General features: G+C 44.8%; 1 protein-coding gene across 4 annotated transcripts in view; it reads left to right on the top strand.

Moving 5' to 3' along the window:
* Positions 1 to 25,222, top strand: part of RGS3 (regulator of G protein signaling 3) — an 805,262-nt gene that overhangs the window by 502,195 nt on the left and 277,845 nt on the right. For all 4 annotated transcript variants that reach the window (XM_069241285.1, XM_069241286.1, XM_069241284.1 and 1 more), the window contains one exon: positions 21,235 to 21,318. In XM_069241285.1, the coding sequence (XP_069097386.1) occupies positions 21,235 to 21,318 (84 nt within the window). The remainder of the gene's footprint in view (positions 1 to 21,234; positions 21,319 to 25,222) is intronic.

The raw sequence follows: 25,222 nt of genomic DNA on the forward strand, positions 1-25,222 counted from the left end.
TGCCGATGACGCCTCCTTCGGTGGGGCCTATTCGTCCCCCGGTTGGATTCTGAACCTTATTCATATGGGTTCAAACTCGGGGAAGGATTGGAAGGGTCCCTGGACCCTTATGAATACCAGGATAACCCTAACTTGGACTGGGCACAGGAGGTGGCCGAGGCCAGTGGTCTGGATACCTCTCCAGATGCTGGCATGCTGTCTCCTCCTACTGTGGCTACGGCGGAGGGAGCAACTTTTTCCATAGTGGTCAGTAGCGCGTCTGAGGTCCTCGGCCTTGACCTACTGTTCAGGTCAGGTCTAATCTCCTGACAGAGGTGCTTCAACCAGGGGCTTCCACATCTAAGCCTCTTCCATTCAATGAAGCCCTCAACAATATCCTTTTCCAACACAGGGCTCCTGTGAATAGGACTACTGTATGCCACCATCGGCCCACCCAGAACAACCCTAAATTCCTGTCCCAACACCTCATGCCTGAGAGCCTTGTCATCCAGGCATCCTCATCCTCAGGCACATTCCCTTCCGCACCTCCGGATAAGGAATCAAAAAGGCTGAAACAATTTGGGAAGAAGATGTGTTCTTCCTCCAGTTTTGCATTGCGGACAGTGAACACTGCATGCCCTTTGGACCGCTAGGTCTCTGTGGGATACTGTCGCACAAGTTCTGCCCCAGATACCGGAGAAGGCCTGTGCTATGTCTCTCAACCTGTCACCGATGGGAGAGACCAGGCAAAGTTCACTATCAGATGTGGGCTGGACATGACCGACTCTCTAGGTAGATTGGTTGCGACAACAGTGGCCTTGAGGTGGTGCAAGGTCTTTTTCAACAGTGGGGAGTGCCTTCGTTAGATCTGTTTGCTTCCGCAGAGAACGCGCAGTGTCAGCTGTTTTGCTCGCTGGAGTTTCCAAGGCGGCACTCACTCGGAGACGCTTTTAGTCTCGAGTGGAACTCCGTCCGTCTTTACACCTAAACCACTTCTGCCCAGAGTTCTCAAGAAGATCAGGAATTACCGGGCCCAAGTCATCTTGGTGGCTCTGGTCTGGGCATGGAGAGTATGGTATCCAGAGCTATTGAGCATGGCCACCGATCCTCCACTTCAACTGCCCCTTCGGGAGGATCTTCTGACGCAGCAGGAGGGGACGGTTCTCCACCCGAACCCGTCCAATCTCCTCCTTCCACCTGAAGTCTGTTATCATGACAGCCAGGCGTCCCTCCACCAAAATTGTATACGTCTGTTATTGGCATAAATTAGTGGCATGGTGTACCAACAAATCTGTTAACCCCCTCTCTGCTCCTCTTTCTGAGGTTCTTTTTTTCCATTGTCTCTAACCCAGCAGGGCTCTACTTCAGGGACCCTTAAAAGTTATTTATAGTCTATTTCAGCCTTTCTTAGGTTGCCTGATCAGCCTTCACTCTTTAAGTCTCCTATTGTTAGTCGATTTCTTAAGGGTCTCACCCATTTGTTTCCTCCCACTCCGTGTATCATGGCTCAGTGGCTCCTCAGTCTTGTACTTACTTACATAATGTGTACTCCCTTTGAGCTGATGCACAATTGAGCTTTATGGCTCCTTACTTTCAAAACTGTATTTCTTGTTGCCACCACTTCTGCTTGCAGAGTGAGTGAGCTTCAGGCTTTCTTCTAAGCCCCCATTTTTGTCTGTGCACCGTGACAAAGTGGTGTTACGCACTAAGGCTTCCTTCCTTCCCAAAGTTGTTACACCTTTTCATGTAGCCCATTCCATCACCTTGCCTATTTTTACACACCTCCACATCCCTCTAATGAGGAGAAGACTCCACCGCCTGGATCTAAAAAGAGCGTTGGCGTTCTATCTCAATAGATTTGCGGGTGGAGGATCAACTCTTTTTTGGATATGTGGGTGTGAAGAAAGGGAAGGCGGTGCAAAAACATACCATCTTTTGATGGTACTTCTTTGCATCAAGATGTGCTATGCTTTGGCAAAGAAGCAACGCCCAAAGGGCTTGCTCGCTCTTTTCACCATAGCAACTGCTGCTTCCACTGCGTTAGCACGCAGAGTTGCTGTTGTGGATATCTGCCAGGCAGCTACGTGGGCATCCTTGCATACATTTACTAAACATTACTGCCTGGACAGTCCGGTCAACCGGGACAGCTACTTCTGTTGTTCGGGCCTGCAGGACTTTCTAGTATGATCATGGTTCGCAGCCCACCTCCGAGGATGGCATTGCTTGGGTATCTATTCTAAGGTAAGGAAACTGCAACTAGAAGTCTCTATCAGATGTACAAGTAACTTACCTTTTGTAACAATATATCTGGTAGAGACATATTCTAGTTGCAAATTCTTTACTGACCCACCCATCCTCCCCGCTTGCAAACTGATTTCTAGGGACAGGGCTTCCCCATTCAGGGCCCTATCTCTGGTGCACCACTTTCAGTGTTCTTCACGGCTCCGCGCTTTGGCGTGGATAGGTGTGAAAAGAAACTGATGTCACTGCGCTGAGGCGGCTTCCATGTGCTACTCAGCGGCTACAATGCCAACGACGCTCGCAGAGTCGACAGACGCCACCTACCGACATGCAAGGGTATTGCTCGAAGAAAAAAATCTCCGGATCCAGTCTTGACGCCTGAGGGAGAATTCTAAGGTAAGGAATCTGCAACTAGAATATGTCTCTACCAGATATATCATTGCTGAAGGTAAGTAACTTGTATGTTAGGGCTATTTAGGGACTCCCTTGCAGGTGGGTGCCCAGATTCAGTGTGTAAGACTTCACCATGAGTCCTCTGCGTAGTCTGCTTCTGCTCCTGGCCACCGGAACCGCAACGGAACGCTTCCAGAACTGACAAGACTGTAACTTCCATTTGCATCATTGTTTCCCCAGCTCCTTCCAACAACTGCAATATTTCCAGGGTTGTGCATCCTCTAGGGCCGGCAAAATTTCAGCTGCACCAAGAAGCAAGAAGGAATCTCCCTTGGAGTGAAGGAGTCACTACCCTGCATCTGTAGGCACCTACAGCAACGACGTCCGGCTGCATGAATCTGCTCTCCTGAAACAGCGTGGATCCCGCAACACAGGTGGTGATCTGGAGTGACCCCCTTGGTCCTAACTCTCTCTGTCCATTTTGGGAGACAGTGAGCCCTTGCCTCTCCTTACAGGACAGTACCCCTGTGTACCGTGGCTCTTGCAGTAACTAAGGCCTGTTGTCTCCTGCTCAAGGGATCTCCAGACTCTGAGTAGCCCGGCCCCCAGCACTTCATCATTGCACGGACAGTCTCTTGTCTGCTGCTCCAGCGACGTTTGACTCCTCTCCTGGGCTGCTGATTGGGCCTCACTGCAACTCACTGTGCCTGTTGCCAGTGGGTTGCCTGTAGGGGCTGCAATTGCTTCTGTTGGCTCTCCAGACTGCTGAGGGTCAGGTACCGACCTCTTACCCCCTCCCCCACATGCCGAGGGTTGAGTCCTCTGGACCTTGCTGGTCCTTTTCAGCGTTGCAACTCTTCTTTTGCCTCCTCTTGCATTTGCCAAGGCTTGGTGGTTATCGTAACCACTGACCATCTGCGACCCGGCGACAGACGTTGGACATCATCTGCACTACTCCAAGGACTCCTGTGCAGTTCCTGGGCTTGACAGCTGACCTTCTCCTTCCCCTGTGGACCCGGATATTCATCCATAGAAGGGTGGGTAGTGGCTGTCATGGACTGGACTCTGTCCCCTTCTTTTGCTGGTTGTCTTCTTCCAGAATCTACCTTTGGGTTCCTCTGGTCTGGTCCTGTTCTTATACAATCCATTTTCTAAGTCTTCTAGTTAGTCCTTGGGAAGAACAGGTACTTACCTCTGCTCTCCGTGTCACTGGGGGTCACTGAGGTACTAACCTATTGGGGTCCTGAGTTGTCCCACCTCCCTTCCAACTACTACTTAGTTTTGGGTGGGGGGGACTTCACTTTGCATCCCATTATTTTAGTATATGGTTTGGTCCTCTCCTAGGGCCCTATCTATCTATTTTCTACAATTATTGCCAGTGCTTGTTGTTTCCTATGCTAATTACTAATTATTACTGTGTATTCATATAGTGTGTCCTTACATCCGTTTGGGGGGGACCTGCCTACAAGTAATCTAGTTCAGTGTTGCTATAATAAAGTACCTTTATTTTTGCAACACTGTGTGGTTCCTTTCAAGTGTGATAAGCTACTGTGTGACTGTTGTGGTATTGCAAGTGCTTTGCACGCCTCCTAAATAAATCTTGGCTGCTCAGCTACCGCTAGAGAGCCCTTGCGTCCTAGACACTGTCTTAATTCACTAATCGGGTTGCCTAAACCTGGTGTAAGGTACCAACATCATTGGTGTCCACCACACACCAGGCCTGCTTCCTGCTGTGGCCACTGCCTGCTGAACCACATTCCAGATGGAGGCGTCCATGATTTCACAGAAGTGCTCATCAATGGGCAGGTAAGTAATATTTTCTTCCTCTGCGCAAGGCTCTTCAGCATCACTCATGTTTGCTTTATTCATGTTTGCCTGGGTATACAGTAGCAGCGGATAAGACCTGGGGTACTAGAGAGGTGCAGAAGGTGGTATAATGGATTGGTGTTGCCAGGGCAGAGTACGGAGTACAGAGGGCAGTGGCAGAAATGGGGGTTTCCCAATCCAGTTTAAGTGACCCAAAGGCAAATATCAGGAGAAGAAGGCCTGCAAATCGGGGTGCAGGGGCCAATGAAGAGTGAAGAAGCCTCACGGACACCAAAGCACTCGTTTCATTTTATATGGGCACTACCTCGTGGGCCGGTATCCTACAGTAAGGGAGATCGTGCACACTATAATTACAGATCCCGCTGAGTGGCTCCAGGCAGGCAGGGAAAAAGGCACAGTTGTGCTGCTCCTCTGATGGTGTCAGTTTCTGAATGTGCACCGGTTGAGGGCCAAAAGAAAAATTGGTTATTCCGCACAGTCTTTGCGGGGCCCTCTGGTGGTCGGAGGACCACACCACATGAGCCTCCAGGCACAACAGCGGCCTGTAATTACTCTAGTGGCTGCAGAGGAGCGACAAACATTCCCACGGCCACTCCCTGCAATAAAAGGTCAAGCAGAAGAAAACACGTATACCATGTAAATAAACAGGCAGTGTCATGAATCAGCAAAGAAATAAACAGTATAAAGTATGAAAAGATCGGCCTAGGGCCAGAGGCACTTATCGCGATTGCCAGAGCAGCAAAGAAAGAGAAAGTGGCAACAGTGGTGAAGGACTGTACATGGCACTCCGACTGTTGTCAGTTTACTAATTGCTGGATTTCCCCACTGCTCGTGGGAAATGTAGTTTTCTTACTGGCTGTTGTTAATAAAGTGGTGAAGAAAGAAAAGCATGAGCATCGCCTTTGGTCCTGACATAATTTTGTGTTGCCAGCCCAAAATAAAGGCAATAAGAGTTGGTGAAGTCCCAAATACTGGTCACACTGTCTGCATTGGTATTCCAATATTCCTGCTTTCATTTAAAAGAAATGGCAAGTTTTCAGGATCACATGAACAGCATGGTAGAGGCTGCCAATTCTTACTCTTCTCACTGTGACCAGAGCATGACTCTGGGAAGTTTGTGTTAGTTTCTGGCAGAGATGGAGCAGGGATTCCAGGAAAGTTCATAAAGTCATTACAAATGAAAATCCAGGAAGTTGTTAAAGATTATGGGCTTTTTCTGTACGAAAAAATATCACGCAAAGCCATGCGAATGTATTTTCAGAATAACAGGAAGAGGATTAGTCTGCAGAATTCGTTTAGCGTTTTAATTTCTGGTGGTGTTTCTCCAGCTTGGAATGAGCCTTGCCTCTGGTTAGTCGGAGTACCTCTTGCAGCTCTTTGCATCCAAAACAAAGAAGACCATGTGTATGATCATTGTAAAAGGATAATATAGCAAGCACAGAAAGAGAATTTGTTTAGTGATTGTACTCAAACAACTCCTTATTGTCGATCTTTGGTTGCAGATGAAGAAAATTAAATAACCTTTTGGTGGTCTGTGTGTCTTGTGAGACAGTGCTTCCATGATCAGGCAAATAATCTTCTGTTGTTTAATCCTCTGTATCAGTCTGTTTTATCAGCAGATGGAGGAAGAACCACCTGATGGTGTCAGAGGAATTTCCAGAGTAGTGCCCTGGACCTCTATAGACACTTTTGTAGGTTATTACTAGTTTGTCATGGATAGAGCGATGGTTGCGGCATGTTTCAGCAATTCTTGGTTTAATGTTTACTCTTTTGACCTATCGCTGGTTTTGGACTATTGTTGTAGATCCTTTCCAGATTACGAAGAAGGCTCCGTTAATTAAACGTCTCACTTAACTTTGGTAACATTCTTTCTGGTGATGTTCTGCATATTGCTTATTTCCTTCCACCTTTCTTCATTTGATTGTTTTGATTATGGATTGATATATATTTGGTAATGTTGTTTCTGATTGTCCAGTATCCCCCTTGATCATGTGACATGGGTAATTAAATAAGAACTAACATCAATGTCATTATTTGTTCCCGTGTATGCTGCCAGAGTCACTTGCACTGATGATGCACGTGCACCTGGAGGGTTGCATGACGTTACCAACAGAACACATTGACCTTTACTATGCATGGCACTACATCGTGAACCTTTACCACCACTCTGCTCTTTTTTTGTTTTGTTTTTTGTTAACTCAACCTCCCTTTACATTTTCCTCCTCCTACAGCCTAAAATCACTCTTTCTTCCCCTTATCTCTACCCACCCATACCCTAAAAATAATCTTGCGTCCTTTGACTCGCACCTTTACCTCTTTCTTTTTTAAATAACATAAGTTATTTAAAAAAGTACTTTGCTGCATGGTAAGTACTGCGTAGTAAAGGTGCAAATGCTTACCTGCATGGTAAAGGATCCATACCAAATGCTGTTTCCCCTCTTTGAGTCACCCAGATTGTGCCTAGCGCCCAGTCAGCAAAGATCTTTAAAATGTATGGATCCAGACTGATGCCTGGGTATTTTTTTTACATAACTAATCAATAAAAAGGTTGATTATGGAGGAGGAAAACTATCAAAATTAGGTGTCTTCCTTTCCCAACAGCCCCACAATTTACGAATGTCCTCAATAAAGGCTGACCTTTACGCATACAGCAAAGCTTTTCCCTAACACGTATACAAAAACTAACAGAAAAATAACAAAATGGCCCGTTGGAATCTTTTCTTGCCATTGTCTGATTTTGCAGTAAAATTCAGACATTGACCTACAATGTGTGGCTGTCCATAGTCTCAGATGGTGGTAGTGTGACAGATTAATGTGGCTGCACACCTCACGACAGCCTCATCATGTGTATAAGAATGGCTTTGTATTCCTAAAGACACAGAAATGTCTCTAAAGTGGGTAGCTTCCCTCTGACATTTGCTCCTTGATTAAGTATTGGTCTTAAGAACAAATTATGAAGTTGCTTGACCAAAATTAGTGCCCATGACATTGGATGAATTAACATGCACATTGCATTTGAAAAACACACAACGTTTCATTTTTTTGTTATTGCAAAAATTTAGTATCAACTCTACTAAACGCATGAAAAACAAGAAAGGCATATCAGTGAAGTATGTCAATGGGTGATTTTCGAAAGTGTGGGAAAAATGGGTGAATTGAAGGCACGACCTCCAAAATGATGATAAAACATTTTTTGCAGCATGAATCTCTTCTGGAACAACATGCTGCACATTATTCCACAATCTACTGTTAGGGGTCTGAAAACTGTCCTAATTTAGTTTTTTTTCTTTTGGTTGTTGACTGGAAGAGAGGCCATGCCATCTCGCCTATGATGTTGAACGTAGGCCCACAATGCTCTAATACGTGGTCGCCATCTTCATATTTTTTTCCTCTTCTGTTGTGTTCAGAAGCTGTGTTAAGAGTTCTGTGTCTACTGTAGTTAAGAGAAGTAGTGAAATGACGCTGAGAAGTGGAAGAGAGGCAGGCATGGCATACCTAAAATGAGCTGAGAAGAAATATGCTGAAAAAAAAAAGGAGCCTGTTTTTTTTCTGTTGGGCTTTGACCACAGGCAGTCAAAGAATACATAGTTTATTTGGAGTCTGAATCCAGTACGTCTAGGGGAGTTTGTCTAAATTGCCCAAAATTTGCACAGAAGGATGCCCATTGGGTCTGCAATCTGTGTCTTTCAAAAGACCGCAAGTCCAAGGGAAGCAAGGTATGCTAGGGCTTCCTCATAAAAAAATGTTGCAAGTCAGAGAAAAACATTCAGTACACCTCACAATGACCGTCGCAAAACTGTCTTTTGAAAGACCTGAGATTATTAATTAGAAGAGTCTGAAGTGAACCAAGGAGAGCAAAGATTTGACACGAAGCACTCTCCATTGGCTGATGCGAAAGCAATGGACATGCACAAAGAGGGCCCTGTAAGAACAAGCTGACACAGAAAAAGCATAGCAAACACTCAAAATGCCACATGGTTCTAAGGTGTAAGAGCTGATAAACTCGGACCTAAAGATACCCAAACAGCCTTTGACTCCAGGCATTCAGCAGTCGATTTGGCACCAAAGGCCAGGAAGCCACGTAGGTCGAAAAAAGGCAACAGTGGGGAAAGCCTTGGCATACTGTCTTGACTCTCTAAGGTGACGAGACTCGATGGACGGAAAAATGACTACAAAAGGGGAAGGGTACATTTACTCTGTGGAAAAGAAAGAGTGACATTATCAATGATGTCTTGACTGTAATATGTGGGATAATTACCAGTGTATGGTGAGGGCACGAGTTATAGTTATCTTAAGGCATAAGTTATAGGTTCTTAACATAACTATAACTTCGGGGTTTCCATAGTTTTGTGTGTGTAAAATCTTAATCTAACTATAGAGTCCCTGTAACCTTTTTTTTTTTAATATCTAGGGTTTTTTCTAATGTGAAGTAATATTTAATTAGCATACATTAATCCAATAGCCGTATGCAGTGAGAAGTTGGCCGCAACGCCTTGTCTGCGCCCAGGCCCTACAGCCAGCCTCCCCACACCGCATGCAGCCAACCTAAAGCTGTGGGTCTTTGAGTGGGTGTGTGAGTGTATGAGTAGGTGTGTGAGTGGTTGTATGAGTTTCAGTATGGGTGTGTGTGTATAAGTGGGTGTGAGTTGCTTTGTGGTGTGAGTAGGTGTTCAAGTGGTTTTGTAAATCTGTTAGTGGGTGTGTGAGTGGTTGTGTGGCTGTGAGTGGCTGTGGGTCTGACTGGGTGTGGTGGTGATTCTGTGAGTGGATGAAGGATTGGCTATGTGGGTCTGAGTGGGTGTGGTAGTGGTTTGGTGGATCTGTGAGTGGGTGTATGAGTGGCTGTGTGGGTCTCAGTGGGTGTCTAAATGTTTTTTTTGGTTGTGTAAGGGTGTGAAGGGGTGTGTGTGAGTGGGGGTTATGTTTTTTAATTGGAGTGTGGATCCATGGAACCTGTCGCAGATTCACATGAGGGCTGCGCGGAGCATTCAGAGCATGCTGAGGATCTGCAGATCCTTGCATACCCCCCTACCCCCCCAAAAAAGTTTTTGGGCAGTTTCTTGCCCATGAAGAGTCCCTCACCAACGCCCCCATCAGTTCCATGCTGTCAGAGTACCTCTACCTTGACCCTGGCCCTTTCTATCACTCTTAAGTTGTATTCACCCTCCACCCAGCCCCACCCAGCCACCCCCCCACTTTGGCGCATGGGTCTGTCTCTTGATATACATAAATCTTTTTTCTTTAATGACTCCAAAACTACTGAACAGATTTACACCAATTACAAAAAGTGTTTTTTTCTTGGCCAAGATCTAGCTTTCTATCAAATTTGGTGTAATTCTATTCAACGGTTCAGGCTGTAGTTGTGTCTAAAATCCTTATTGTAAATTGTATGGAAAAACGTGTTTTAGGACCCCCTCCCCCTTTTCCTTAACCCCGCTTGACAAATCACCCTAAAACTTTCCAGACAGCAGCTGAAGTAAGTGGCAAACTAGTTTTGAACATTTTGTGAAGATACGTCAAACGGCACCAAAGTTGTTAACATAACAAAAAAGCTTTTCCTATGGAAAGTAGGTCCTAACTATAGCTACCTACTGCCAGACCCATAGATAGAATCTGCTACCACTGGCAGCAATTGTCTTCCCTGAGGTAGATCCTAATTTCAGAGAAGACAGTATTGAGGCAGATGCTTTGTTGCCTCCTTGTTAAATTTATTCCTGCTTGCCTTTCCCCTTTTAGAGATTAGTCCTATGACATTAAGGAAAATTTGCAGGTCTGAGGTTGGAGCCATTGTCTCCTTTTGGACTTTGATAATTTGAGTACCCCGTGGTACTGATGGTGTCCCTAGTATGTGCTATGTATGGAACTTAAGCTCCCTGAAGTGTTTTAGCTTGCCTACACTTTGACTCTTGACAGCACGGAGAAAGGGGGAATTACTTATCCCTGTTCCATGGGCCATTCCTGCAGGAGAGCATCCTTCGCCAGTGCCTCCGGATCCGGTATCCAGCTGAAAGACTTGGAAAGTTGATCATCCAGCCTGGAGGCAAAGAGGCCCCCCGAGATCGAACCCCAGTGCTTTGTGAGATGGAGGAAAACTTCTGAGTGAAGCATCCATGCACTTAAATCCTGGAAGCTGCTGGAGTATTAATCTGCCGTTGTGTTGGATTTCCTTGACAGATTCTCTGCGTGACTGGCACCTGCAGAATCCTTTGGGGTGAAACTTCTCTTCATAGAGGCCTGGGCCTTGTGAAAAGAAATAAATGTGACCACAAACTTTCCAAGCTCCTTAATAAAGAGGTTTTTGGAGACATTGCCTTGGGCCACCATAACCTTCTCGGAGGTTGAGAGGTCCCCTAGATTAGGGTCGATTTTGATAAGGAAGGAGCAGCATCGTTCTGTACAAAGAGCACAGTTTAGATTGGCCAAAAAGATAATCACTTGTGGGCCCAACCTAATAGGATGTCCTGTGGAATCAGGGAGCCCGATATCTTGTGATCTTCGGCCATGTCAAGCATCTCTGTCAATGGGATGACGATATCAAGATATTTGTCTTGACATGATCCCCAGAAGAGATCAGTGCCCTATTAGGGTCTCTAATGTATTTGGTAAGGAAGGTGGCCAAAATAGAATTTATCTCTGATGTAAGCGCCATTTTGCCGTCCAGTGACAGATGGGGGAAACTCCAGTTGCACACCAGCTTAGCCAATGGGTTACATAACTTGCCCGTGACGTATGTGGCCACTTTATCCCCTGGGGTCAAGTCTGAGGAGCGAGGAAGCAGGATATCATCACAATCCAACATATTAAGAGTTTAAGAGGAGGTAGCTACAGATTTGCCTGCCCTTTAGAGGGGGTGGGGAGCTCTGGGAGGGGCACTAAGGCCTGTTGTGAGAGTATAGGGTGTTCCTCAAACTTACGGGGCTGCAGAAGCCTTGATATATATATATATATGTTCGATGGCATGTGTAGCTGCAGATACACATGCTGTGCACATCCCGCCATCTGGTGTTGGGCTCGGAGTGTTACAAGTTGTTTTTCTTCGAAGAAGTCTTTTCGAGTCACGAGACCGAGGGACTCCTCCCATTTCGACTCCATTGCGCATGGGCGTCGACTCCATCTTAGATTGTTTTTTTTCCGCCATCGGGTTCGGACGTGTTCCTTTTCGCTCCGTGTTTCGGGTCGGAAAGTTAGTTAGAATCTCGGAAAAATCGTCGGTATTGTTTGCGTTCGGTATCGGGTTAGTTACAACAGATCGACACCGAATTAAGAAGAGCTCCGGTGGCCCTTCGGGGTTTTTTTCGATCCCCGTCGGGGCCTGGTCGGCCCGGCCACGTGTCTCTTCAAGGCTGATGGAACGGACCCCATTCCGCTTCTGTCCAAAATGCCATAACTAGTATCCATATACAGATCAACACCTGGTCTGTAACTTGTGTTTGTCACCAGAACAAAAGGAGGATACTTGTGAGGCCTGTCGAGCGTTTCGGTCCAGGAAAACACTCAGGGACCGAAGAGCAAGAAGACTGCAAATGGCGTCGGCGCCGACAGGACAAGGGCGTTTCGAGGAGGAGGAAGAAACATTCTCCACCCAGGATTCGGACTCGGAGGAGATCGATCCCGAAGAAACGCCGAAAACCGTGAGTAAGAGGTCAAAACAAAGAACTCACGAGAAGACAGCTAAAGTCCAGGGGACGCCACCGCCAACAGGCCATGGCTTAACCCGAAAAATAGGTGACCGTCCATCGGCACCGAAAAAGGGCGAGCTGGTGTCGAAGTCATCCGACTCCGGTCAAGATACTGGCACACAGCAATCTCGGGCCCGAGAGAGTGGCTCCGAGAAGATTCGGCATCGAGACAGCAGCACCGAAATGGGTCGGCACTGAGAGGGCACGACGCCTAAAGTAAGGAAGGTTTCGTCTGAGCCGAAAAAGCAGCCGAAAAGGTTTCGGTACCGAAACATCCGGCCTCAGAACCGAAAAGAAGTTCCTATTCAGAGGAACAAGGACTGTCCTCACAAATGAAGACACACAGATTTGAACAAGAATTAGAGACAATAGAGCCAGATCACACACAAAGGCGGCTCTTTATTCAAAAAGATACAGGGAAGATCAGCACTCTTCCTCCAATCAAAATGAAACGTAAACTTGCCTTCCAAGACGAGGACAAACAGCCACACGCAAAGGTGGCTAAACAAGTAACACCACCACCATCCCCACATCACTCTCCGCAACCATCACCGGTAGCCACTCCACCAATGATGCAATCCCCAACTCATACGGGAATGAGTCAAGATGACCCTGACACATGGGACCTTTATGACGCACCAGTGTCAGATAATAGTCCTCAATGCTATCCAGCGAGACCATCGCCACCCGAGGATAGTACAGGCTACGCTCAAGTGGTATCGAGAGCAGCGGCATTTCACAATGTCAGCCTTCATTCAGAACCCATTGAAGACAACTTTCTTTTTAATACACTGTCGTCTACACACAGTCAATATCAGAGTCTTCCGATGTTACCCGGAATGCTAAAACACTCCAAACAAGTGTTTGAGGAGCCTGTCAAAGGGAGAGCCATTACTCCAAGAGTAGATAAAAAATATAAACCGCCACCAACAGACCCAGTGTACATCACACAACAGCTAACACCAGACTCTGTTGTAGTTGGAGCAGCGCGCAAAGGAGCCAACTCTCATACTTCAGGAGATGCACCACCTCCAGATAAAGAAAGTAGAAAATTCGATGCTGCAGGCAAAAGGGTGGCGGCACAGGCAGCAAACCAGTGGCGTATTGCAAATTCGCAAGCTTTGTTAGCCAGATATGATAGGGCCCATTGGGATGAGATGCAACACCTTATTGAACATTTACCAAAAGAGTTCCAAAAAAGAGCGCAGCAAGTGGTAGAAGAGGGACAGAGTATCTCCAATAATCAGATACGGTCAGCAATGTATGCTGCAGACACAGCTGCTAGAACTGTCAACACAGCAGTAACAATAAGGAGACATGCATGGCTGCGTACATCAGGATTTAAACCAGAGATACAGCAAGCTGTGCTGAATATGCCATTCAACAGACAGCAGTTGTTTGGGCCGGAGGTGGACACTGCAATAGAAAAACTTAAGAAAGACACTGACACGGCCAAAGCCATGGGCGCACTCTACTCCCCGCAGAGCAGAGGCACATTTCGAAAGACACAATTTCGAGGGGGGTTTCGAGGGCAGACCACAGAAGCCACAACCTCACAAACAAAGCCCACTTACCAGAGCCAGTATCAGCGGGGAGGTTTTCGGGGACAATATAGAGGAGGACAATTTCAAAGAAATAGAGTAAAGTTCCAAAGTCCCAAAACTCCTCCAAACAGTGACTTTAAGGTCACAAATCCCCAACACATAACACCTGTGGGGGGGAGACTAACCAAGTTTTACAAACATTGGGAGGAAATAACAACAGACACTTGGGTCTTAGCAATTATCCAGCATGGTTATTGCATAGAATTTCTCAAATTCCCTCCAAACGTCCCACCGAAAACACACAGTATGTCAAAAAAACATATAGATCTTCTAGGACTAGAAGTTCAGGCATTGCTACAGAAAGAAGCAATAGAATTAGTACCAATACAACAATTAAACACAGGAGTTTACTCACTGTACTTTCTGATACCCAAGAAAGAAAAGAGTCTGAGACCTATACTAGATCTCAGAACATTAAATACCTACATCAAATCAAACCACTTTCACATGGTTACTTTACAAGACGTAATCCCACTGCTCAAACAACAAGACTACATGACAACACTAGACCTAAAGGATGCATATTTCCATATACCAATACATCCTTCACACAGAAAGTACCTAAGGTTTGTATTCCAAGGGATACATTACCAATTCAAAGTGTTGCCATTCGGAATAACAACTGCGCCAAGAGTTTTTACAAAATGCCTGGCAGTAGTAGCTGCACATATCAGAAGGCAGCAAATACATGTGTTCCCGTACCTGGACGATTGGTTAATCAAAACCAACACGCTAAGACGGTGTTCACAACACACAAAATATGTCATAGAAATCCTACACAAACTAGGTTTCTCAATCAACTACGCAAAGTCACACCTTCTGCCGTGTCAAACACAGCAATACTTAGGAGCAACAATAAACACAGCAAAAGGGATTGCCACTCCAAGTCCACTAAGAGTTCAAACATTTCACAATGCAATACAGGCCATGTATCCAAAACAAAGGATACAAGTCAAAATGATAATGAAACTACTAGGCATGATGTCTTCATGCATAGCCATTGTCCCAAATGCAAGGTTGCACATGCGGCCCTTACAACAGTGCCTAGCATCACAATGGTCACAAGCACAGGGTCAGCTTCTAGATCTGGTGTTGATAGACCGCCAAACATACATCTCGCTTCAATGGTGGAACAGTATAAATTTAAACCAAGGGCGGCCTTTCCAAGACCCAGTGCCACAATACGTGATAACGATAGATGCTTCCATGACAGGGTGAGGAGCACACCTCAATCAACACAGCATCCAAGGACAATGGGACATACAGCAAAGACAGTTTCACATAAATCACTTAGAACTGTTAGCGGTATTTCTAGCGCTGAAAGCATTTCAACCCATAATAACCCACAAATACATTCTTGTCAAAACAGACAACATCACAACAATGTATTACCTAAACAAACAGGGAGGGACACACTCGACACAGTTGTGTCTCCTAACACAGAAAATATGGCAATGGGCGATTCACAACCACATTCGCCTAATAGCACAATTTATTCCAGGGATTCAGAATCAGTTAGCAGACAATCTCTCTCGGAATCACCAACAAATCCACGAATGGGAGATTCACCCCCAAATACTGAACACTTACTTCAAAATTTGGGGAACACCACAAATAGATCTATTTGCAACAAAGGAAAACTCAAAATGCCAAAACTTTGCATCCAGGTACCCACAACATCAGTCTCAGGGCAATGCGCTATGGATGAACTGGTCGGGGATATTTGCGTACGCTTTTCCCCCTCTCCCACTCCTTCCATATCTAGTAAACAAGTTGAGTCAAAACAAACTCACTCATACTAATAGCACCAACATGGGCAAGACAACCTTGGTACACAACACTACTAGACCTTTCAGTAGTACCTCATGTCAAACTACCGAACAGACCAGATCTGTTAACACAACACAAACAACAGGTCAGACATCCAAATCCAGCATCGCTGAATCTAGCAATTTAACTCCTGAAATCCTAGAATTCGGACACTTAGACCTCACACAAGAATGTATGGAGGTCATAAAACAAGCTAGGAAGCCTACCACTAGACACTGCTATGCAAATAAGTGGAAAAGATTTGTTTATTACTGCCATAATAATCAAATTCAACCCTTACACGCATCTGCAAAAGATATAGTAGGATACTTACTACATTTGTAAAAGTCAAAACTAGCCTTCTCTTGCATAAAGATACATCTTACTGCAATTTCAGCTTACCTGCAAATGACGCACTCAACTTCATTATTTATGTTACCAGTCATAAAAGCGTTCTTGGAAGGCCTAAAGAGAATTATACCACCAAGAACACTACCAGTTCCTTCATGGAACCTCAACATTGTCTTAACACGACTCATGGGTCCGCCTTTTGAGCCCATGCACTCTTGTGAAATGCAATACTTAACGTGGAAAGTTGCATTTTTGATTGCCATCACATCTCTAAGAAGGGTGAGTGAAATTCAAGCATTTACCATACAAGAACCATTTATTCAAATACACAAGAATAAAGTAGTTCTACGGACAAATCCAAAATTTTTACCAAAAGTTATCTCACCGTTCCACTTGAATCAAACGGTAGAATTACCAGTGTTCTTCCCACAGCCAGATTCTGTAGCTGAAAGAGCACTACATACATTAGACATTAAAAGAGCGCTAATGTACTACATTGACAGAACAAAACTAATTTGAAAAACAAAACAATTATTTATTGCTTTCCAAAAACCTCATACAGGAAATCCAATCTCTAAACAAGGCATTGCTAGATGGATAGTTAAGTGTATTCAAACCTGCTATCTTAAAGCAAAGAGAGAACTGCCTATTACACCAAAGGCACACTCAACCAGAAAGAAAGGTGCTACCATGGCCTTTCTAGGAAATATTCCAATGACCGAAATATGTAAGGCAGCAACATGGTCTACGCCTCATACATTTACCAAACACTACTGTGTAGATGTGTTAACTGCACAACAGGCCACAGTAGGTCAAGCTGTACTACGAACATTGTTTCAAACAACTTCAACTCCTACAAGCTGAACCACCGCTTTTGGGGAGATAACTGCTTACTAGTCTATGCACAGCATGTGTATCTGCAGCTACACATGCCATCGAACGGAAAATGTCACTTACCCAGTGTACATCTGTTCGTGGCATTAGTCGCTGCAGATTCACATGCGCCCACCCGCCTCCCCGGCAGCCTGTAGCCATTTAAAAGTTGATCTTGAACATTTGTAAATTTGTAAATATATTACTTTAAACTTCATTATGTACATACGTATTCACTCCATTGCATGGGCACTATTACTAGTATACACAACTCCTACCTCACCCTCTGCGGGGAAAACAATATAAGATGGAGTCGACGCCCATGCGCAATGGAGTCGAAATGGGAGGAGTCCCTCGGTCTCGTGACTCGAAAAGACTTCTTCGAAGAAAAACAACTTGTAACACTCCGAGCCCAACACCAGATGGCGGGATGTGCACAGCATGTGAATCTGCAGCGACTAATGCCACGAACAGATGTACACTGGGTAAGTGACATGTGGGGGCAATGAAGACGGGCCAACGCGGGGACGTAAGACTCTGGGGCAAGTGGGACACGTAAATGCAAATAACCTTGATTGGCATGTAGCTCCTCAGCAGCGCAGGGGAACGACTGAGGTGACAATGCACTAATGTAGAAGACAAGTGCACAATACCTGCGAGCTCAGAATGAGCATGGGCCCTCTATCGGTTGGCTGACTGTTCTGCACACTGCTCTCTCAAAGGTATTGAGGTGTCCATGTGAGAAGCAGCGAAGTTCTACCGCGGTCACAAACAGGAGTAATGTTTAGGCATACAACCGCAATGTTGAGTAATGAAGAAGTGTCATTCAGTTAATTAAAAATAGAGAAGAAACCAGTCCCCATGAAGATGTGATCTGGGCACTTACCTGCATCTGCCTGGAGCAGCTAAGAAAGAGGGGTTGTGATCAGTGAGTCAGGGCTTTATGGACTGTACTTCATCATGATTGATGGATATAATGTTGACTTGTTTTCCCTATGGCTTTTGAGAAATGTAGTTATTTAAATTTAATCTTAATGGCTACTAGAGAGAATTAAAAGAGAAAGTTTAAGCATAATCCTCACATCCTGTCCTGACATAGAATCCAATAATTGACCCTTTACAGATGTCCCTTCAATCTTCATCACTTTTCAGTGTGTTTTTCCTCATGTGACTGGCGCAGCGGAGTCCTTATAGTGTGCACCTTTTAACTTGTGGTTATTTCCATATGGATTAGTACTACTATCGGATCAGATTTATGCCAGAAATCTCTTCTGCTTCTCATAGTGAACAAATATTATTCTACACTTTTTTCCCAGAACAATGACCAATGGGAATAAGTGTTTCAAACTACTTGACAGGGGCAGTTGAGAATTCTCTTGAAAGCTCAATAGCTCACAGAATGTATCATAGCTTGTAAATATTTGGGACAGTAGGCAGGGAGAAGACTTCCACTTCAGCCTGTAACAGGTGAGTCTGAATGATGACCCAAAGCATTGCCGGGCCATGCACCCGAAGGCTCTGAGGGAGAGGTCCCTCAAGCTCATGGCGGCCCGGCGCTCGACTCCGCGCAGGTCCGGGTCTCGCTCGAAAGGAAGGTCTCAAGACCGTTCACAGAGCCACCACTATTCTTCCTCCAAGTCTTTGGGCACAGGTAAGAAGTAGTAGTCGAAGCGGTCCCGTCGCCCTTTGACTTTGCCCTGTCGCTCGGATGATGTGACGCAGGAGGAGCGTCAACACTTGAGGCCTACGTCTTCAGAGCCTGCTTTGGGTCCGCTTCACCGAATTTCCGGGGACCCGGAGCGACCAGGCAAAGGGAAAATAAAATATACACATCCATTTTGTTGGTCCTCTCACCCCCTTTGGCTTTATTTGCATTCTACTCATTGTTGTAGAGATGTACCATATTTGCAGAGTCCAAGAAACGTATTCCTTCTCATTGCATGTGACACGGAGTCTCACTTGTTGAAATAAGTCTGCCTTTTTGCCTTCGACTCGGAATATGCTTAATCTGGCAGAGATGTCTACTCTTAGTAGTCTTCTGCGTTCTAGCAAGAAAAGATTAGACTCTTGTACTCAAGATCCCCTTTACCATTGGCTTCCCTAGGGATCCTCTCCATGTCCTTTAAATCATTAACCCCCTCCAGGTGTGAATGTTTGTTTGGCTTGATCTTGTCACTTTTATCTAGTGAAATATATCCTTTCTGTCCACTTCTAACGTATACATGATCCAGTGGGCATTGGAGTTAGATTTTCATCTTCTACTCCCACTAGGAGACCTAAATGCTGATTCTGTTGTGCGTTTGAGATCTTTAAGATTTTCATTTAATATGCCCGAGCTATGGTCTCAATCTTTTACACCAGCATTCTATTGTCAACTGTTGACTTTCAAGCCCTCCCTTGCATGTTTCTTAAGAACCTCGTTAATTTTTCCCTGACAGTTAACTTGACACTTTTCTTTAGGTTTTTCATGCTTGATTTCAAATCTACAGATACTAGCATAGGGTTTTGTGTTGGTGATGTTGAGTCAGTAGGTGATTGATAGTGTGTACTTTGTTTGGGCTTACTCCTTCAAGCGAGAGAAGGCCTCTTCTTCCACATTCACTTTTCTTTTGCTCTTAGAGGTTGATGTTTTTCTCAAGACTATTGTGGCCCTTTACTACTCACTTCTGTATGTGGGATCAGGGCAGCAGATGTAGAAAAAGCTCACCAGCATTTGCTGTTCGGCATAAGTCACTGGCTTTTGCTGTCTATCTTTGCCGAACTCTAACATAGGAGTCCTACTTTTGTTTCAGGCAGGGACACATTCAGTCAGCCTATGGCCCCATGAGAATCACCTCCTGGATCATCTGTCCTCCCTCTGTCTCCTTCAGTCTTGATATGTAACCCTGGGAAACCAATTATTTTCCTGCCCTGGTAAAGCCTTTTCTCATAGCTCTGATTCCTTTTTTTTTTTTCCTCTTCCAAATGGTATTGTAGGTAATGTCAGCATTCTCAGGGCACACATCCCTGGCACCACTTACTATGCAGCAAGAGACCACCAGTGCTACGCTCTGTGCATTACACCAGCTCAAGGGGGTCCTTGCTAATCCCAGGGTTCTAGGCTCTGTCTGGTAACCTCTTATTGCTGATTGACTAGTCGCCCTTTCTTGCTTTGCTGGCTGCACATATTCACTCAGGGGGACATAGTTAACCCTTGTTCCTCTGGCTATAACTTGTTCCACCTTCCTGGGTGGAAGTTTCGTGCATGGTGCACAAGTTCACCTCTAGGGGTTCGCTCAGATTTTCCCTGGATTGTCACTCCTCTGCCTAACTTGGCGACTTTGTGATGATGAGATGACAGAACTAGGCAGTGAGGAACTGGATCTTATTTATTTTTTATTTTTTAAGTATTATTTCCCGATAGTCCATCCCTTATTTGACATTCGGTTTTCAGTTCACTGTAAGTTCCTGTGATAAGATGGGTTCATCTATATTGGGTTGTCTACTGCATTGGAACTTTTAGAGCCTCTCCTCCCATCCCTGAGGCACGTCTGCCGTCTTCTGCCTCCCTTGCCTTAGAAGGGCCAGTCTGCAGTTCTGTTTTTTTTTTTTTTTTTTTATAAATCATTCGAGTAATTACCCGGGCTTTTCCATCCCATTGTCAAAGCTGCTGCCTCATCAAGCATGTCTGCAAGTCTTTCTTCCATATTCCGAGTCTGTGGTCCTCTGCTGTTTCTGTAGGGCAGGTGTGCTGGCCTCTGTAGAGTTTACGTGGCCAGCGTGACTCTGTTGTCTGTACGGCCATTATGTGGTCCTCTGCTGCGTCTGTATGCGAATGCCCGACCTCTTGGCATTCCATATAGCCAGTCTGCAGGCCTCTGGTCAGTCCAGGGCATCCACACCTCTACCCCCACTTTAAGATTTTAGTTGATCTTGTCTCTGCCACACATGGGCATTCTGTGGCTCGTGCAGAGTAATCCATAGAGTCAACAATTAAATATGTCTAAATAGATAGTTGGTTGCTTGTCTGTTTTGTTTGGGATAGCTTAAGCTAGGATATATACAAAAACTAGTTCTCTTACCTCACTGCTTTTAAAACAGTGAACGATTTGTTCACATTGTAAAACACTTGAATTAAGAAGTCGCTGCTTATGAAAAGCTAAATGCGAGCTGAAGCTGTGGTCAAGCATCCTGTTTGCGTAGCTGTCAAAACGGAACTCTCGTTTTCAACACGATTTCGCATTTTAATCAGAAGTATAGTTGTTTGCGCACCAGAGATATTCTTTTTATAGCTGTGCACGATGACGTAGGTGTTAAGTTTGTAGTTTTTTTTCTTCTTTCATACTTTTTTTTCCATTACTTTGAACTCTGCTTCAGAACTTTGCCTTTGCTGTATTGTTCAGTTAGCAGTCCTTGTGCTTGGTTGTAAGCTGTGGCCATTACTTTTTTCATTGATTACCTATTAACTAATTTGCTACCACAATCATTGTGTTTTGCAGCCTTTGGACCTGTGTAACCCTGCTCGGAGCCTGATTTTGTCTGAGGAATTGATTCTTCACGAGGGCAGACATAAAACTACAAAGGTACGCTTTTAAATTGTTGGCGTTATTCAGCGCAGAAAGGTTATGGAGTGTTGTGAAAGGTCAAAAATAAAACATATTTTCTGTTGAACTTATTGTTCCGTTAGCTGCGATAAAATGCACAGCCTCTGTTACATTGTCAATGTAAACAAGGTAATGTCTTTGAAGGTAAAAGAAACATAGAATAAATGTTCACACAGGTACAGACTTTGCACACTAAATGTATGTATTTCTGTGTCTTTTTTGTAGAGTCGGCGATATGAAGTCTGTCGTTCTAATTGTGATGCTTACTACGTATTAAAATCATTTCTTGATTCCAAATATCATAGACCCCGTTGAACAAACCAGAACACAATTTGGGATGTAGCCCGCCCACCTCTAATTCGTAGTTCCTAGAGTTTGTGCAGATTAGTAAAACGAGGCAACAGGTGAGGGCATATGCTTCCAGGAGTGCAAACCTTGACATCCCCACTCGGACGTTCGTAGGAATGTTTGGTCTCCTCATATTAAAAAACGTGTGGGCAGATTTATACCAAACATAACATGAAATAGAGTTTGAACCAGATTTTTTTTCTTGACTGTTTTGATATACATTTGTTTGTTCGTTTTTGAAAAATCCACAATGGAAGAAATGAAGCTATCTTGGCAGTTTGGTTCACAAACTTGATTGTGTTTGTAAAATTAAATTTGATTGGCTCAAAAGCTTTTGTTTACCTTTGCCCTTCTCGCTGTTCATAAATAGGCGATGCTGCTTTCTGAATTAGGCAGATAATCGTTGGATGTGAAAGTAGGGAAGGTTTGCTCTGGCAGCGATTTGGAGGTTTAAGAATATAGTTCATAAACCGTTACTAGCAGACACTGGGGGCATGGAAGATTTAGGCGCAGGATTTGATCAAAGGCCAAGCCCTGTACCAAAAGACTGTGGCGCTTGGGCAAAGGATATGCCCATTGGCAAGGGGTTCAATTAAAGTGCAGACACCTGACAAGTATACCATAAAAAACCGCCTTCACGCAATGAAAGAATGTTCAATAAGTAAATTTACATGGCTTATAATCCAAGGCAGGATCTAGAGTGAATTTCAAAACGTGTTTACATAATAGTGGACCAATTTCAGCATTAGTTGCTAGTAGAGGCTGTGTACCGCGGGTCTACGTCCATCATTGGGGATAGCACAATATCTAATGGTAGTAACATCTTAATTACATTAAAATAAAAAAATGAAATTCACAGAAAAATCAAAGATTAAAGTTACATTGTAGTTCCCTACAGAAGAAAGAGATTCCTTTGTCATTGTAAAAATTGTAAAAAAAATAAATAAAAAAAAAGCAGCTGGGGTCCTAGACCTACAAATACCTTCTGTTAAAGTTAAGAAAAATGTCCTTACCAAGTTGTTGCATCTTAAGCCGGCCAGCCTCATCTGAGCCCTTACGTCGATTCAATGAAGCCCTGACACCCTTATGGGCACCTGATCTAAGCCTTGCTCTTTCACAACGGTGAACAGACAGGTTTCCAGAGGCCACAGGCCATCATCTGCTGACCTGATTTTTCTCACAATGTGCCCTACACCTGAGAGTTTAGTGGTCTAGTCTTCTTCCAGCAAAGGGAATCCTAAAACACTCCTCATCGCCCCTCCAAACATGGAGTTGAAATGCATTGAGCTAATAGAGAAATAAATGTTCTCTTCCGCCAGCCTAATGTTGAGGTTGATCATTTCAGTCTGCCTATTAGGATACTGTCCTCGCACCCTCTGGGACATGACCAGCAAGATCTTGTTGTCAGTCCCAGAGTTGTTAAAATCCTGCTTGGCTTAAACGATTCAAGATGGCCAAGATTCACTGCAATAAGTGGTTTGGGGTGCTCTGGATACTACTGTTTGCTTGAGGTGAGCGGTTGGCACTAGTGTGGTGCTCCATCGGCATCCATGGATGAGATAGTTATGCTTTTTTGGAGATATGCAGGGGTACATTATGGATGTCCCTTTGATGGGTCCCACCCTTTTGGCACAAAGACTAATCCTTCCCTCTGATGTTTCAATGAAGTAAGGGCCACATCAAGATCCTTGGGCCTTTCTACCCTGACAATTTCCTCATTAGTTTTGACCATTACCAGGCTACTCCAGAGGGTTGGTGTTTAGCCAACACCAGTCCCCCTTTCCCTGTAACAGCCACTGAGTTGTTTTGTGGCCAGGAAAAGGGATCAAGCAGACATCTTGCAGCTCACCAGAGACACACTCTCAATCCCCTTGCCTGTGGCATTAGTCCTTAAGCCACTTTACTTTGCCATTAGCAGTGCACAACTACCCTCCCCAAGGATGACAATCAATCACATCCGACCTTCGAGTCCTTCAGATCGTCTAACAGTGCTGTACCCTTCTGTTCCTTTTCAACACTCTTCCGTTTCCATCCACATTAGTGTGGCTTTCATAGGAGCACCTATCAATCTTATTTCAAGAGTTACAAGCTCTACTGTCCATAGGGGCCATCAAAAATTTTCCAGACTCGGAAATAGGGATGGGTTGTTACTCCTACTGTTTTCTTGTGCTGAAGAAGGATAGGTGCCTTAGTCCTGTTCTCGATCTTTCCCTTCTAAATTCTTTCCTGAGGAAAAACAAATTCAAAATGCTCACAATGGCCCAGATTCCGTCAGCCCTGCATCCGGCTAACTGGATGGGTAGCCGTGAATCTGCAGGACACATTCTTTCATGTGCCCATTTTGCAGTACTACAGACTTGGTTCAAGGTTGGCCAGGGGCACTTTCAGCTTGCCGTTCTCTGCTTTGGCCTTACCAGTGCCCCTCGAGTGTTCACGAAAGTGATAGCAGAGGTCTATGCAGATGTTACAAGGTTGGATATACCATTTTTCCCCTAACTTGATGATTGGCTGTTGGAAGCCCACTTGCCACAGTCATTTGTAGACACCCCTGTATGACTGCATACTTCCTGACATCGCTAGGGTTCTTGACAAACAAAAGTCATACATGTCTCCTTTTAAGGACTTCTTTTTATAGGATCTGTCTTGAACATGGTGCAGTTCAGGGGCTTTCCTCCTCTGCAAAGATTCCAGGATATTCAACCTGGTCAGCAGTAGACCCCGCTCACTTCCCTACCCAAAGCTGGTCCTTCTTTACTATTGGCTTGGGAAGCTCATCTGTAGTAGGTGGAGATCAAAGGACTCTAGCCCAGATCAGCCAAGCTGCTCTTGGTTGGGCCAGAAGGCCTCTAATCAGGCTGCGGCTTCACGAGGGCCTCCTGTCATAGCAGGACAGTCCTGCACCAGAGTGTGCTCCACTTGTACGTGGTCATTCAGTGGCAATAACCTTTGATCTTCCTCCCAAGGTCATTGATGTTATTTTGCCAGCTATGCATCCTTCAGTGAAATCTGTGTATGCAGGGACTAGTTTGTGGTTTGGTGTGTTACCTGCCAGTAACCATTGCAGGCAAAACTGTCAAATGTTGTTTGATTTGTTTTTGACTCATTAAGGACTTGCTCTGAGAATAGTTAAAGGTTAACTTTAAGCCCCTCCAGTCTTTTTTCACTTAACAGATCAGCTGTCCTTCAAATCTTTGGTTGTGATTAATTTTTTTAAACTTTTTACACGCTTCCGCCTAAGCCCTTTGTGATACCGCAGTGGGGCTAAAATCAGTTTCTCTGGGCCTAATGTGTACCCATTTTGAACCAGTGCACATTTGTCCATGGCACTTACTTTAAAAATGGTCTCACAGGTTGCATTAACATCTGCATGCTTGATAAGTGAACTTAAGGCTGTTCGGGTCCAGCATACCAGTACCATCTTTTTTCCAGACATACTTGTGTTAAGGACTCAAGCTGCAGTCCTACCAAAGGTTGTGAACCCTTTACACGTTGGTCAAACCATTGTGCTTCCAACCTTCTTTGCTCCGACTTATCC

The sequence above is a fragment of the Pleurodeles waltl genome, chromosome 6 (assembly GCF_031143425.1).
Source record: "Pleurodeles waltl isolate 20211129_DDA chromosome 6, aPleWal1.hap1.20221129, whole genome shotgun sequence".
In the NCBI taxonomy this organism is placed as follows: domain Eukaryota; kingdom Metazoa; phylum Chordata; class Amphibia; order Caudata; family Salamandridae; genus Pleurodeles; species Pleurodeles waltl.